At 32.3% G+C, this 15,890-nt stretch overlaps 1 protein-coding gene across 2 annotated transcripts in view; it reads right to left on the bottom strand.

Annotated features, from left to right (window-relative positions):
- The window catches only part of LOC128992407 (adenylate cyclase type 6), a 197,970-nt gene that overhangs the window by 42,460 nt on the left and 139,620 nt on the right, over nucleotides 1-15,890 (bottom strand). For both annotated transcript variants that reach the window (XM_054415968.1, XM_054415969.1), the window contains exons 6-8: nucleotides 9,451-9,494; nucleotides 2,939-3,082; nucleotides 457-672 (exon numbers count right to left, since the gene is read on the bottom strand). In XM_054415968.1, the coding sequence (XP_054271943.1) occupies nucleotides 457-672; nucleotides 2,939-3,037 (315 nt within the window). In that variant the 5' untranslated portion in view covers nucleotides 3,038-3,082; nucleotides 9,451-9,494. The remainder of the gene's footprint in view (nucleotides 1-456; nucleotides 673-2,938; nucleotides 3,083-9,450; nucleotides 9,495-15,890) is intronic.

Raw genomic sequence — 15,890 nt, 5'->3', positions numbered from 1 at the left:
CTTTTCTAAAAGGCCATTCAGTTGCCTTGGAAAAATACCAAACAATAAACTTTATAGAGCTTCTCTTTATTTAAGTATACTTTTTGAAAAAATAGTAGGTGATTCTAAGGTGACCAACAGAATGTTGTCGAAAATTTAAAACTGTTATGTATACGAAAGTCTAAGTTACATTTACATTCTAAATAGTCTTATCACATTTTTAATTACATGTTTGAGAAAAAAGACTCTGAAATCAAGGCATTCCAGATTTTAGTTGCACATGTGCACTCAATATTTCTTAATAATAAAAAAAATCTATATCGGTTGAAAAAAAAATGGTCAGCACATCACCCACACATAGTATGGCGTATAACTGAACTGTCTATCCACTCTACACGCAACTATTATTCACATTCAGCTTAAAGTGTGCGTCGCTATCCTAAAACTATCTAATTGTTTCTAGTATCACTTCCTCACCATCATAGAAGGCCTCCTACTCTTGGGTATGCTGTTTTCGCTGTAGTGTTCGATGACTTCCCAGTTGGACCTCCTGGGAGTGGTGGAGGCAGGGACGGGGTCCTGGACGGGGGTGGAGCGACCGCTGGCGCTCGGAGGAGAGTCCAGGACCTGACGAGAGTGCTGCTTGAGACTCGCACATCTTCTAGCCCAGCTGGGCCGCGGACCCGTACACTCCTATCGGACATTCACACCATGAGACACATTCAATTGACTACGTCATCTGCTAGGTCACCTAAAGGACCAAATGTTTGCGTAATATCCGTTTTAATTTATTGGACATTGTAGAAGGAATTCTATGGCCTATAAAAATGGCTAGTGACATAATTTTCAAAACCACTTTGTAGATTTTTCAAGAGTAAAGACTATGAAGTAAAAAATCAGAACTATTTAAAAACTAAAACATTAAAAACTATAATTACGTTTTATTTTAAGGCATTTTTTTCTCACTCCTTGAGTAGTATTATTAAATATTGATAAGGTAACTTTAACAAAATTATGGAGTATTTGTCAACGATAGAGCCAAATTGGTACCTTGTCATTCCAGAAAGGTTGCATTTAAAAGAACACGTTAGTAAACTAGTTGAAGAATTCTACATGAAAAAGTAGTATCCTTACAACCCCTATGGATTCATCCATAAAATAAGGACTTTCAACATGTCATTTGACGCATTAATCTTAAAGGAACAAATTATAAAGTGGATGAAAACTAAATAAAACATGTTATTGTAGGTTTTCATAGCTGCATACAGAAAAAAACAACTTAAAATCGACCAATCGATCCCCCCAAGAAAGCATAGCGGAATGGATTTCTGTAATAATATAGTGCAATTAATGGACTTTGCTAGCTTATATGGTTATTCAATTACAAAAAAAGTAGTTGTGTAGTTTTGATTACCAGCATTAGATAGATAGGGGACTATAGATGTGATTAGTTGATCTGAGAAAAGAAACCCCTTATTCTACAGGGAGTAGATATGTGCTGACGCAACGTCCTGGGTGGCCTAATCACATTCCATTCTCCTCCTTAAATACCACCTTACATCCTAAACACCATGCCCGGCTATACAGTCAAAAGTAACTTCTATAGTACTAACTACTAACCATTTATTTAATATTACTTTAAGCGAATTAGTGGTAAATATGAGTTTTTTTTTTTTTTTTTTATTGTCACTATAGAAAAAGACAGTGTCACCCTGGATATATATATTTATCTATATACTAATGTAGATGAACAGGGGATATATAAAAGCCATTACATAAAATCTAATGCCATTAAAACCATAATACGCTAATTTAGCGTCTTTTTCATGATTTTTTCTACCCACTTTTGCATGTGATAACTGTATAATTAAATTGTTTATACAATTGAAATAACATTTGCTTGTCGCTTCTACCTTTTCAGTTAGTTATAATGGACAAGATATCCATAGAAGTGAAAAACAGGGTTCCGAATTGGAAAATATTGTTACATCTTTCTAACCTTATATCTGGTGTGTAGCAAAGCAAGTGGAAAAAAGGAGAATTGGATTTTCCGTTTGGAGTACAATTTGACATACAGAAAATATCATAGGTATTGGTATAAGCCCCTATAGAAGTTTTATTTTTATTTTGGTAATTTTAATATCATATGTCATTATTTGGATCACAATATTCCCTTCTGCACGCAAGGTACTTATTAATTACTTGATATATGAACCTAAAACCAAATTCCTGATCACTGCAATCACTTAACAAAATATATACCGGGTGTCCCATAAAGAATGGACCAAAAGTAAACTGGTATAAACATACTTTATTAATAAAGATATAAATTTAATTTAATATACACATTTTTCCTCAATTTCCTATTCACTGCACCTATGTATGTTCTCCGTTATTTGCTTGAAGAAAGTCATGTTTGTGTTCCAACTCTGACCTTATATTGTAGCGAATTTCAGCATACATTTTTCCAGAGGTTTCCCTTAACTTTGCTTTAAGTTCATCTATGTTTCAGATCGGCGAGCGATACACTTTTGATCTTTCACAAACTCTCACACAATCAATCCACCTATTTCGTCTCCATAAATCATTAAATACACTATTTTATAACTGCACCTCCATATTTCTACTGTATGTTTTAAATATTTAAACATGCAAATATTGCAAATGCCAGCTTTAAAATTAATACCTAGTTGACTTTTCTATGACCCTTGGTAAGAAGTATTAAGCTGTAGATTTTATTCGTTCTTTTGGGGACGCTATAGGCCTGTATCATTGTTGACTTTGAGATCCCAGCCAGTCTCCAATACGGATGTTCTCCACGCCCACATTGCCACAAAACCAAAGAGTAAAACTGACGGTAAGACTGTATGAAACGAAACAAAAAACTTAGGAATACGCAATAGGATGAAAAGCTTAGGTGCAATGTCTGTAGTCAATGCAATTATATTATTTAAGTTACCTCGTCAAAAGTGGCGCGCCTGGTGGCTTTTAAACTGAACCTCTTCCTCCATTCTCTCTTCTCTCCCGTCCCTTGGATTATCGGTGACTCCCCGGACATCTTTGTTCTTCACTTCCGGGGACCCCTGTGCTGTGTCGTCATCCTCTGAAACCAGGAGAATGAAATATTTTGGTAGAAATATATTTTCTCTTGCATGTTATCAACATATATCCTTGGAACATGGGTGACTGGCCGGATGAATTGCTTTCATTCCAGGTAAAATTTTTATGTTAATTAATTGTCTACAAAGTTAAAACTTTTGCATTTATTTATTATATTTTTTATTTTGAGTTATAATATCATGGATATTAGAACATAAAACGAATAATGACATCACTGGCCCTAAAGTTTACATGTTTGTATTATTATTTAAGTGAAACTGTTAAACGTAAATTTCACCAATTGTTAAGATTATTAGTATCAAATTCGGTAAACGGATCATGGTGAAGTAATTTGGTTATGTTTAATGTATATGCCGTGTGTTTGTGTCATTCTCATCTGGGAATAAATTTATTTTTCTTTCAATCATTTTCTTCAAGGGTAAAAAGTTTAGGCACTGTAGTCAAATCTTTTATTGCGTACTGATTGATTGATGTGTGATTCCATCCCTAAAAATCCTAGAGCAACGAAAGAAATGAGACTACAAATACACGTAATTATTTAGATACCTAAATATGTCATATATTTTTGACCCTCTACATTTTTTACAAAAAAGTTTGGATAACTGTACAACTCAAATAGTCCAATCTATCTTAGTCATTTAAGATTCCCTAACTATGCTGTTTTCTAAATGCATGGTTTGGTTGGTTGTATAAGTACTCCACCTTCATAGCCAGTCACCATAAAAAAAATCAAGAGCCATAAAGAGATTAAGATTTGGGTTGAAACTTAACTTTAAAACATTACGTTAGTTGAACAATTGTGTACATTTCAATAATTAATTTATCGAAGTGCTTAAAAAAGCTGGTGTTTTAAAATTCAGAGTGATAATACTTGAAACAAGTAAAGATAGCAACACACGTGGTCCACATGAAATATTAATGAAGCTCACAAAGAACCAACCAAGTGAAAACAGACAACTTGCATTATCAGAGTTGAACATTCAAGAGCTTCATGGAAACAATATTTCCATAAAGTTATTGAGAGCTCTGGAACTCACGTGCATGTAATTTAAATTCACAAAACATCTGCGAGTGTGAAGTTTTGTTTTTATTACTAATCGTGAATACATATTTTGTCTCTATTCTCCGTCGCGTGTTCTATACGAACAAAGTTAATAAAAACATGACCAGCTTCCCTCCAGGGATTGGAAAGTAGCGATAATTTTATTTTTATTTTGAATGTATTTCATTCATTTTAAGTTAGTGCATGTATTTATTTTATTAGTTTACATGCCTCAATACAGTGTTAACTATTTGCTAAGCGGTTCGTGCAATTTAAATTTCACTTGAGTGGATATCTTGTTCTTCATGAATTATCAATTCACTTACATTCTCAACATTTTATGACATGCACTTTACAGTAAAATAATACAGGGAATATTTGTATCACCACAAATTACAAAAAATACTTGTCGTTGTTTATAACCCGTTCTTCTTCTTTTTTGTAAGAGGTTGGCGGTCTCTTTTAACCTTGCATTTGCCCGTCCACATAGAGTACATAGTGTGTGGAGCGTATCCAGCAAAGCAAGGGATGAACCGATACAGTACGAAGGTGATCTGTAATGATAAAATATTTGCGTCAGTGACCAGAATCCGAACCCACGACATCGCTGCCTTGGGCCCGAAGCCCGTGACGCTACCAACTGAGCCACTGACTCACCATAAGAAAAAATTATGTATTTATTGTTATTAATCAATAATTTATTTATTCATTGATTTACATATATTATATTCGTTCATAGATTTTTTTGGCAGTCATTTAAATAGAATATGCCCAAAATATTTCCCCTTACATGATAACTGTGGAGAAGACAATGAAACAATTTTACCACTTGAATAAAATCACAACTTTGCTTCATTTAAATAAAATGTAATTTCAAAGAAATATTTGCTCATGGAAAATAATAAAATTATTTTTTACAAAACTGTTGTAATACGTACGACTGAGTTGAAGCGAGGCAGGAGAAGATTACACTGAATGAAATTTCAATCCCGGAGGTAATTTGAGAGACCTACATGTGGAATACTCTCTCACTCCGTGCGACACATTTTTATTTGGCCTCTCTGTAGGATAACATATTATAAAGAGAGTTTCTAAAATAACCGTTCTTATCATGTTTCAAAAGCTTTAAAACCCCTACAGTACATATGCCTATATGTACATTAACTATTTATAATTAATAGTGATTTTTTACTAACTTTGTAGGCCAATTGAACAAATATTTTAAATTTTCCAACTAGCTAAAATATATACTTTTAATTGCATGGCGATAAAGCTTATACTACAAACTTGTGACCTCAAAGCAAAAAAAATTTAAAGATTATCTCAACGTTACTATTTGTTTAGCTTTGGCTGTAGACTGTTGGAAAATATACATTTAGCCCTAAAATCTTTGCCAGTTTTAAGCCAGTTCTAGAAAAAAAATGGATTTATTTGGTAACCGGAGGAGTTTGCTCCTGAATAATACTGTTTTATTCTTATACACCAAACCCCACCCTTACTATGCTATGTGTTTATTATACCCACCCTACTAAAAGACCAACTCATTTGCAATCATGTGTTATTTAAGGCCCAAGTAATTTAAGTGTATAGGCCTGAAGGGGAATGAAGAACTTCTATAGTACAAATTGAACAATAGGACCGAGCACCATGGAATTAATATCTAAAGAAACAAAACAGAAAATAAAACTTAAATCCCTAAAGGTTGTACAACTTGTCTTCCGTGTTAGGACTCAATTAAAGGTAACTCACAATTTAGTATTATTATTTTAAAGTTTTGTATACAATAACTAGCTACAAGCTAAGTGTGTTTACTACTTTTCGCAAACTTAAATACATTGTAAATTAAATCCAAAAGTTCCTTCAAAAAAAAAAAACCAAAAAGTTCCATAAGTTCTGTGTTAGATACGAAATTATACATTTTAGTCACAGATTACGTAACAGTTTAGAAAGAAGTCATGTGACACCCGGAAGTGGAAGACGGGACACTCAAGTTGACTCGTCACGTGGTTGTAGACTAGGCAGGAACCGGAAATCACTTCTGATCGCCGAGCTGAGGCGCCCGAATGAGTTGGTTAGAGTTTTACCTAGGTTATTTATAACTATGACGAAATAGCAGCCTTGGTCAATGCGCATGAATGTCAGAGTTGGAAGTTTCATTGTAAATGTGATCAGATGTGTTACGCACTGCATTCCGTTTTATCTGATTGTAAAAAGTTTTCATGTATTGATTTAGTTCACTAATTTAGTTTTAAGTTTAAGTAGTTTTCAAAGTTGTCTTCCTGGGTGTTGAATTGTTGGATATCCTTCAATTATAATAAAATGACATTTTATTCGTTTCCAAAGACGGTTAAGTTATTATTATGTCCTTTGGACGAATCAAAAAGTTAAAAGTCGATAGTTTCATTTTAAATAAAATATCAATTAGAACCATTTTGATTTATCTATTCCTGACGAGGTTCTGTTAAGTATGTTTCCCAAACAAATCTATACATATCAAGTCAATTTTTTCCTTCTAAGCAGTTTTGTTTTTAATCACCTTTAAACCATGCAATACTATTAATATTAAACACACAAGCGAACGCCGACATACTTGGGATAACAAAACGACTAAGTGAGATTAAACTATGTCAGATAGTAGCAGATTTGTTTAAGTATTCTAAATTGAACCATCATAGTGTAAGCATTGTGAATTGGTAAATGCGTATAGTTCTTTCTATTCCGTTTTAACTTTTGACACTGATGGACAACAGCGAAAGCGCTAAGTAATGAGTTGAAATAATGTAGCAAATCATTTTATCATCTAAAAACTCATTCAAAACTATTATCGTTAAGCCAATCAAATGATTATAAAGTACGCTATAATATAAAATAATGTTCAAGACAATCATACAAGTCAGCACAATTTTAATGTTAACAAAGAAGATACCTTTGAGAAATAAACTTTCAAAGATGAGAACGTTTGGATGTTTTCTTCCCAAACACCGTCTTAACGTATCTTTAACTGTACCAAATTCCAAACGTTAGGCAGCAAATCATAAATAAAAGACGTTCAATTATTTGCACGAAGTTCATGAACAGTGGATTTAATTTAGTATTGGAAATATAAACGCACACTGATATTTCTCCGATAAAATTGACTCGAAGAGATTGATATTTTCAGCCAGAATATTTATACCTGTCAATATTGGGACAAGAGGTTGGTTTTGACACATTAATTAATCATTGACTAAATTTGCAGTCCCTTTCGTTCAGCTGTGAACGTCATTAATACTACTTATATCTTAAGATAACATATTTAAAGAAAAAAAAATGTTTCTGCTTACAAGGAATATTACAAAAATTTAACTTGAGGCTTACAAGAAGACATCATAAAGAAATTCGAATGACTTTTAATGGATTTTCAGTATGGTTACGTTTGATTTTAAGGACGTTGTCCTAAATTTTCCTTGCCAATTAAGAGAAAATGTTACAAATTGATTGTCTTAATTTCAAATCGTAACACCAGAGGGCAAGCATTAGTCTATTATTTTACAATAATTCTGTGATATTCATAAAAGTAGTGTTAATTTGGTTATATATAAAGAGATAAATAGTTAGCAATTCTACCATTTGCTTAACCGGCATAAATAAGCCTTTGCGTTGTCTTGAGCTGATCTTTGAAGCTTAATCCATTGAAGTTTACTCCTAGAGCTTCACTAGTTGCTGATGTATCAATATATTTTTTTATTATTGTGAATGTGCTATGGATATCACCATGATATCTTTAAAGGTAAATATATCATTACAAGCTGGTTAGAAAATAAGTTGATGCAGTATGTTTAAAAATCTTTTGATGCCCAGAGAGTAAGGATTTAATAACTAAATTAAAAATTCAATTTTATTTTATATTCTATGAAATGTGCCACTCTGAAACTTGGTAAAAGCAAAGAAACCCCTTTTCTACATGAGATAGATCTCAAAACATTTACATGCTCGTCCAGATATGATACAGTTTTAAGGCAAACAGCCTGATTATATATATATTGTGGTAGTATTTTTGTCGATACTATTAAACTTAAGTATATATTATAAATATAAAAATACAGTAATATATATTTGAACTTTGTAAAAGTACCAAATATAAAAACAGTTTGAGAAAATCAACTTTTAAACTTAAAATTTAATAATAGGCTATATACGACTGGAAATAAATATTAACAATTTATTCAAACCACGCAGCCCTACTATTTAACCGGGACATACCAATTAATACTCAAGAGTTAGGTTGAAAATCGAGTTTTAGACCTTTTATGCATAAATGAAAAAATATATTACAAATTCCTCATTCTACTCTTTGTATTGTTCAAATATGTAAACTAAAACAAAATTTTCAAATTGTGAACATTTACTTTACGTGGAAAAACTCATATTTTTATTTCTACGAAAGGAAACAAAAAACTTTGTTTCATGCGCTCCAAACCAATACAAATGGTGCAGCACACAATGGATCTCAAACTGCTTCCTACAATTGTTTACGCGCCCGGTGTTTAATAGGGCCAAAACAACCGCAAGGCGGATTTGTGTGCGGTAGAAAACAAGAACCACCTGGCCAATAGAAACAAAGCAACACTACGAATCGCTCATTCAATCTTCATTTCTTTGACGTGAACGGACCTTTGTTTTAAGGGAACTTTGAAATGTTTTTTTTTATTTGCAAATAAATGTGCATTGTGTGATATTTTTTATCTCGTTAGTGAAGTGGTGTAAGAAAATAACTTGTACATAGTTACTTCATGCTATGTACATTGTACATTCCTCTTAAATTCACTTACAAAATTATTGTTGAGATACAACCTTGGATATCAAAACAGAAACTGTATAGATAATATAGATAAAAAATTATGTCACTAGTCCAAACCTTATACTAACAAACTTAACATCTGATTTGGTCGTTTTTTGACAGTTCCGTTTAAATAAGAATTCAAACAAGTTTTCTTTTGGGCCAGTGATACAATTTGCTTATGTTTATGATCCATACAGTTTTCTGTTCTAATATTCTTTGATACAAATATTAGTTTTTATGAATACTGTATCTTATGATAAAAGTTATTGTAGTTCTTTGCACACTCATTGGCTTTCACATGCTTTCTAAGCAGTCTATTTTTTGAGACCTTTCCAATTATATGACTATTTGATTTTACGCTTAACAGTAGTGTGTTTAAAAAGCTTCTTAACCAGAAAGTGTTCAACTCGCACACTTTAAATCTTAACTTAGGGCGGTTTGTTCTTAATTTCATAACTTTAATCTGTTCGATAACATTTGTACTTACCTCAACTATCGAATGGTCCTTGACAATATGTAGCCATCACATGTCTGGAACAAAAATAAATACTTAGTAAAGTTATTCAACAGTTATTTTTTGCAAAGGCATACCTCATTAATATTATATTTTATAATTTTATACAATAAATACAATATACAATTTTAAAAGCAAATTATCGTATACTTTGTGAATTTGTCTCTTTTTGTTAAAGAGAGCCCCCCAGTATAAAGACAATACTATTGGCTTGCGAAACCTACATTTTTACTTTCTTGTGAATGTAATGTTTTCGTCTATAAATTTTCAAGTTCGAATTTGTATTGGAAATATCCGTTTCGGGTCCCTCTGAACAAGATAAGTGGTTTTCCAAGTGATATCTTCATGTGACGGCCCAAACGATTTTGATAACAATTTGTATGTTATAGTCCTTTTAAATCAAAACAAAATGATAACCCCCATTGTTGTTAAAACAAAGGTTCAAAAGTCATTGGAGTTTTTGTTATTTCACCCACAAAATACTATTAAGACTTTCAAAGATTGCCCATAAGGGATGTTGACCAGCTAGTTGGAGAAAGTATGTGAAGATTGCTGATGCCGTTTGTTTATTTTGTAAATAGGTGGACCTAAAACTTCAGGAAGTTCTATCCCCCAGTAACATTATTATCACGTCATTAGGTTATACAGTTTTGGTGTTTAACGGGATTTTAACCTCTGCTTTCTCGGTTGTCGCACATTTTAGCCATTGGGTAAACCGCACATGTGTGTGTACTATTTTGCATTTTTAGTACATCTAAAATTAAAATCCTACTTACAACATATAATTTTTTGTCCATGAAATAACCGTCACAGTAGAAAATTCATAAACAATATATTTTTAACATCTACATTGTGTTGAAGAGTACTCTTTTATCTCTCAAATAAAGAGCCAACAAATCAACTTCTTTCACCGCAGAAAACAAAAGCCTATTAGTCTCAAGTCTTTCATTCCTTTGTTTTGAAAAGTTCTTTCACATTTTCCACTCCGTAACATAAATTGGAATGAAAGAAGCTGATGGTTCTTGAAACTTGTTATTTATGCTTTAAAGTGTTTATTCTGCATCACTTTGCAGTTGAAAGTTTTATTTAAAAGACGGGTCGACTTCACAGTCTTTAGAATGGTTAATCTTATTCCATGTTTCAGTTCATAGTGCTATTAACTTCTGATACTGAAGTAGACATTCCATATTTATAGACCTGTTTTAATCAGATTTGACTGCAAGAAACGCAGGCAAACCAGTGACTTAAGCGTTCTTGTATAAATATAATTTTTTGTTTTAGTTTTTTTTTTTTTAAGTAAACGAGAGTGAGTTTGATTTGATTTTATTTGAGTACTTAAGAAAGCTTTAGTTTACGTTAAGCTACTCTTGATATTTCCATATAGTCTTTTCTTTAAACTGTTCTATATTTAGATTATTTCCGTTAATACCAAAGCTATATATGATAACACGCCCTATGATACACTCACCTGAATTTATATTTAGCTTTAAAACTTATGTTAGTATAAACCACTAAAACCATAAATATACTCTTAGGTTACGAGATCCTTCTTGATATAACGCATAAACATCACTTTACAAGACAAGCCTTAAGGTCGATTCACACACATCAGTTACGGCACGTCACAGGTCAGTCACATCAGTCACGTCACAGTCAACACAAATATTCTTTAATGGATTTTCTATTGCACTATCTACACTCATCCGGCGCAGGTCCGTCAGTTGCTTTGTAGCGTCCGTCAGTCAATTTCAGATTTCTTCTAACCGATATTTTTGGATTGTTCGGATGCCTGACGGACTTGTTTGAGGTTAGAAAATAGTGGTTTTGTTAAATGATTGTGTTTATATTTTAAGTACTGTTTGTAACAATCAACAAGATATACGATGAAAATTTGATGGAATATTGTGTTTTAATTAAAAATTCCTGACTTCAACATCACTATAAATATTTGTGACGGAAGACTGACTGAGACTAACTGATGGACAGTTGACTGAGGAATTGCGGATGCAACTGAGACTGAACTGTGACTGGACTGAGTGTGATATGACCATTATGTTAATTAGATGTAATTTTAAACAATACACGGTGTTGTACATCATGCAACGAAAAAGAGGACAGCACAAAACGTCTCCAAAGCATTACAAATGTGTCAGAGGAAATCTCTCGCCAGCCGATCGCAACAGCTTCAGTATAAAATATCTGTTACTCTCTGACAGGAAACACCAATCTCTTTGAGTCAGTGTCATATGAGATAAATATCAATATTTGTTTATATTTCCAGTAAAAATAAATTCTCTTTGAACGAATAAAGTAATACTCTATTTTTATCTCAAATGTTTTTTGTATTCTTTTGTATCATAGGTAGAAGTATAGAAGGTAATTTAAAAACTAATGCAATATTTCTAACACACTGAGTATTATGTGATTAAAACTGTAATGTGATAAAAACTGTCCAGGAAATATTGGGCAACAAAATATTATTTAATAATCATATTACATAGTAGCGCATTATATTAAATAGTAAAGTATTCTTTAACATAGTTAAGTATTCTTTTACATGGACCAGAAATATTTTGCATGGCCGCGCATTACATTGCAGTTAGTTAGGTCACACTGCGCTATTAAAAATAATGTTTTAAAATAAGTGTTGTCTGATTAAATCCCAAGATAACAATGTTATCAGTATATATTATGGCTCTCTTATATTTTAAATTAATTTAATACTAGTGTACCTGTTGCTCGAATTCGAGCAATTGGGAAGCATTACAGGCAACTCACAAAGATTATGGAAATACTCACGATCTACGCTACAGTTAGATATAATCAAAATCTTTTGTAAATATCTTATCTTTTCTCAAAAAGCTGATCTTGTTTTTTAGTGTTTCTACAAATTTTTCCCTCTCATAGCCGCATTAGGTTGTCCCGTAATTAGGTTGGAGGAGTATTTAACGATTATAAATGAAAAAAAAACATTATTTCTTTTCTTTTACTTGGTTGTGTTCTATGACTTTTTCTATGTATCCATTGTTAGCAAATCGATTATTATAATGATTGCTCAAGAAATGTAGCATATTGTTAATTCAGTTTTATTTATAGCCTATATCAAATTGTCCAGGATTTCTCGCTTTTTTTCCATTGTAATAATTTCACCAACCCAAGTTTCGTCTACAGATGCAATACGCCAAAGAACGACAAATTACCTACGTACAATCTCCAAGAAGTGGTAAAAAAAGGCAGAAACCAAGCCATACAATAGATATAAGTTAACTCCATAAGAAATAATTTTAAGAGTTACTGTGGTATTAGGATTTTCCACTGATTTGGTAATAGAACATTATATTGCAAAACATGACACGATGCAGAAGAAAATCCAATTTAAAATCAGAAAACCCCATTGCAAATAGGCTACTGTACTTCATTTTGACAAATTCAATAAATCACAATTTATATATTAACAGCTGTTTCATTAAAAAGTAGTGTATAATTATGCATATGGTCGTAATGTAAACAAATCTGAAGAGGCAACTTTAAAGGCTTCTGGGGCAGAGCCCCAAGGGAATTTACCTCGTTCCTCTTTTGATGGCTCATCTACAGACCAAGACCTTTCTTTAGATACCTCTACCAAGTTTCTACGCCCAGCCGTTCTCTCAAATTAGCTATGACAAAAACCCCATTTTCCTCCATAAGAATAACATGGGATAGGAATTTAAAGGCCACTGGGGCAGAGCCCCAAGGGAATTCACCAAGTTTCTCTTTTGATGGCTCATCTACAGACCAAGACCTTTCTTTAGACACCTCTATCGAGTTTCTACACCCAGCCGTTCTCTCAAAATAGCTATGACAAAGAAAAACAGTTTCAAATTAATATATAGATATTTGACCTCTTCTTTAATCCAAAATGCAAGAGAGCTGCAAATCTATGCCGGTTGTTTCATAAACGTTTACTAAACCATTATTAATTTAACGCTGTTTAAATAGATAGCACTTAAAATGGACTTTTGACTTGTAAACAGTAGTAGGTGATGAAAAAGGAATCCAATTATTAAATTTAGAGTACTTATAAAAAATAGCAATGTCATATAAGTATCTAAAATCTTAGTAGCAATAATTTTATTTGGTAGCCAAAAGTTAAAATCTTTAAGTTTTCCTTTAGATAAAAGTATAAAAACCGTTCTCCAACCAAGGTAAAAGAAAAACTATTATTATTTTATTATTGAGATTTGGATAAAATATTGTATAATGTAGCAGTTGTAGAGGAAAAGAAATCTCCTCCTTGTTGAGGACCCTTCGCTTAAGGCAAGAGTCTGAAATGTTGCATTTGTAATTCTATTTATCAAGCTTCCTTTAAGAGCACTTAGACTGCGCACTTTACATGCAGGGCTTCTCTAAGTGAAATTTATTTCAAATATTTATCCCTCGATCGGAAACTTTCGGAAGTGTAAAGCATTTGGAAATAAATTGGAAATACATCTTTTATAACAAGCGTTTTATAAACAAGGCAGGAAATTCGAACGGGAAGGATAGGCCTATCCATCGTATGTATTTAAATTGTGTAAACGTTTTTGTAATAGGTAAACACATCGTGTGCCTAGCTTCAATACATGGGAAAGTTTAACATTACCTGTAAAATACATTAGTGGGAGATGCTCAGTCTTTTGTTACTTACAACCATATTTCCTTTTTACTTTATATGGTCATTTCAACATACAGTAGTTGATAAAATAAAGCACATCCAAGCAATCGTCTATATGGCATAAATAATGCACATAATAATAATAAAACTATCGTGGACAATTTTATTTTTCAATCTCTTTCTTTACATACTGAATATACAAAATTAACCTGGTATACAGTATTATTTATTTACCATGGTTTAAACAGTCATATATTTCCCCTTAACTTAGTGGATACGAAATATACAACTCCTTATATGGTTTCAAAGAACATAAAAAGGCTTAAAATGTTTCAGGTTCAAGAACAAAAGGAAAAACCAACAATCACATTTTACGGTCGGCCCCGCAACAGCTTGGTTTACAATCCTGAAATTAAGAAAGCCGAAGTTGTATTTTCTTTCACAAGAAAATTCAGGTCTAAAAGTAAGGTTGTACATTTATCCTGTGGTCTCAATAAACCGTCAATTAGACACCCTCTTGTCGGGTTATGAATTAGCAGAAGCAGTTTTAAAATAAATTAATTCATGAGAGTAACATGGCAGCTTTGGAGGTCAGTAACTTAAGGAGGAGATTTTCTAACTAAAAATATGCATATATTTATTCTGTAGAATATTGGCTTTATACCTGCACAATTTAACCTAAAGTGGTCCAGTAGTTTTAACAAAATTGACCATGTATTTAGAAACATCTACACTCTCGTATTTGTAGTATTCGTAAGATAAGATATGGAGGGGGAGAAAGCTGGTCTAGTGGTTAGAGCACGCGACTGCGGTGTAAGAGGTCCCGGGTTCAAATACCGACCAATCACCGATGGGTTTTATCTAAGTGATAATGTCACAACCTCTAGGTCTAGCCTGAAGTATTGTGAAAAATAATTTCGGTCTCGTGCCTAACTTCCTAGGACAAAAAAGATATGATAAATGAAGACACGAAGTGTTAACGTATGATGGAGAAAGTGTTGCATTATATATTCAAGACAGTAATGAAAGGCCGCTTTGTCCTTTGTTGCTAAAAACCTGACTGGCTTTGTACTTTCATCTGGTTATTTGAACATAAGGGATAATTTTGAGTATGCACATTAAAAGTTTTCACGTGTAACAGGAGATTGGAGTTAAATAGAAGTGTCATATACTGTATAGCTAATTACTCTTTTATGTAAAGTTCAAACTTGCATGATTCATTAGTCGATTCGAAACCAAAGTGTTATACATAGCCCTTTTGAAAACTTATAGAAAGTAAACTATATGCATATATAACTATGTGAACATGACTATGGCATTACACTGTTGAAACTAGTCATCTAATATAATGAGTTTTAATTGGGTATTAAGTTTTCAATAATATATTTATATATATAAATATTATATCCAAACATTAAAACGTCTCGCTCTTATAAAATAATAACCAGGTTACCTTTTCGTAGAATATTTTATTTATAAATACAATTATTAAGGAGTGAATGAATGACTAAATGTCTTTCTAGCAAGTAAACAAATCCTTTTTAAGGTTCGTAAAACATTTAAACGTTATCGTAAAAAAAAACAATTATAACATTAAGTTAATAACTAATCAAAAAATGTTAATTTCAATAATAAAAACATGAAACGGAACTTTCTTAAGCCTTAAGCCATAAATACAAGGGGAACAACATTTTCCACCTTCTAATTTTGGAAAAGACTTGCTTGACATTGAACCACATTACTAATAAAACATTCAAATCTCAACATCAACAAAGATATA

Source organism: Macrosteles quadrilineatus, unplaced genomic scaffold, assembly GCF_028750875.1.
Source record: "Macrosteles quadrilineatus isolate MER2022 unplaced genomic scaffold, UCM_ALF_1.0 Scaffold_4__1_contigs__length_99947679, whole genome shotgun sequence".
Lineage (NCBI taxonomy): Eukaryota > Metazoa > Arthropoda > Insecta > Hemiptera > Cicadellidae > Macrosteles > Macrosteles quadrilineatus.
Note: the sequence above shows the minus strand (reverse complement) of the source record. Positions and strands in the feature narration are given on the sequence as shown.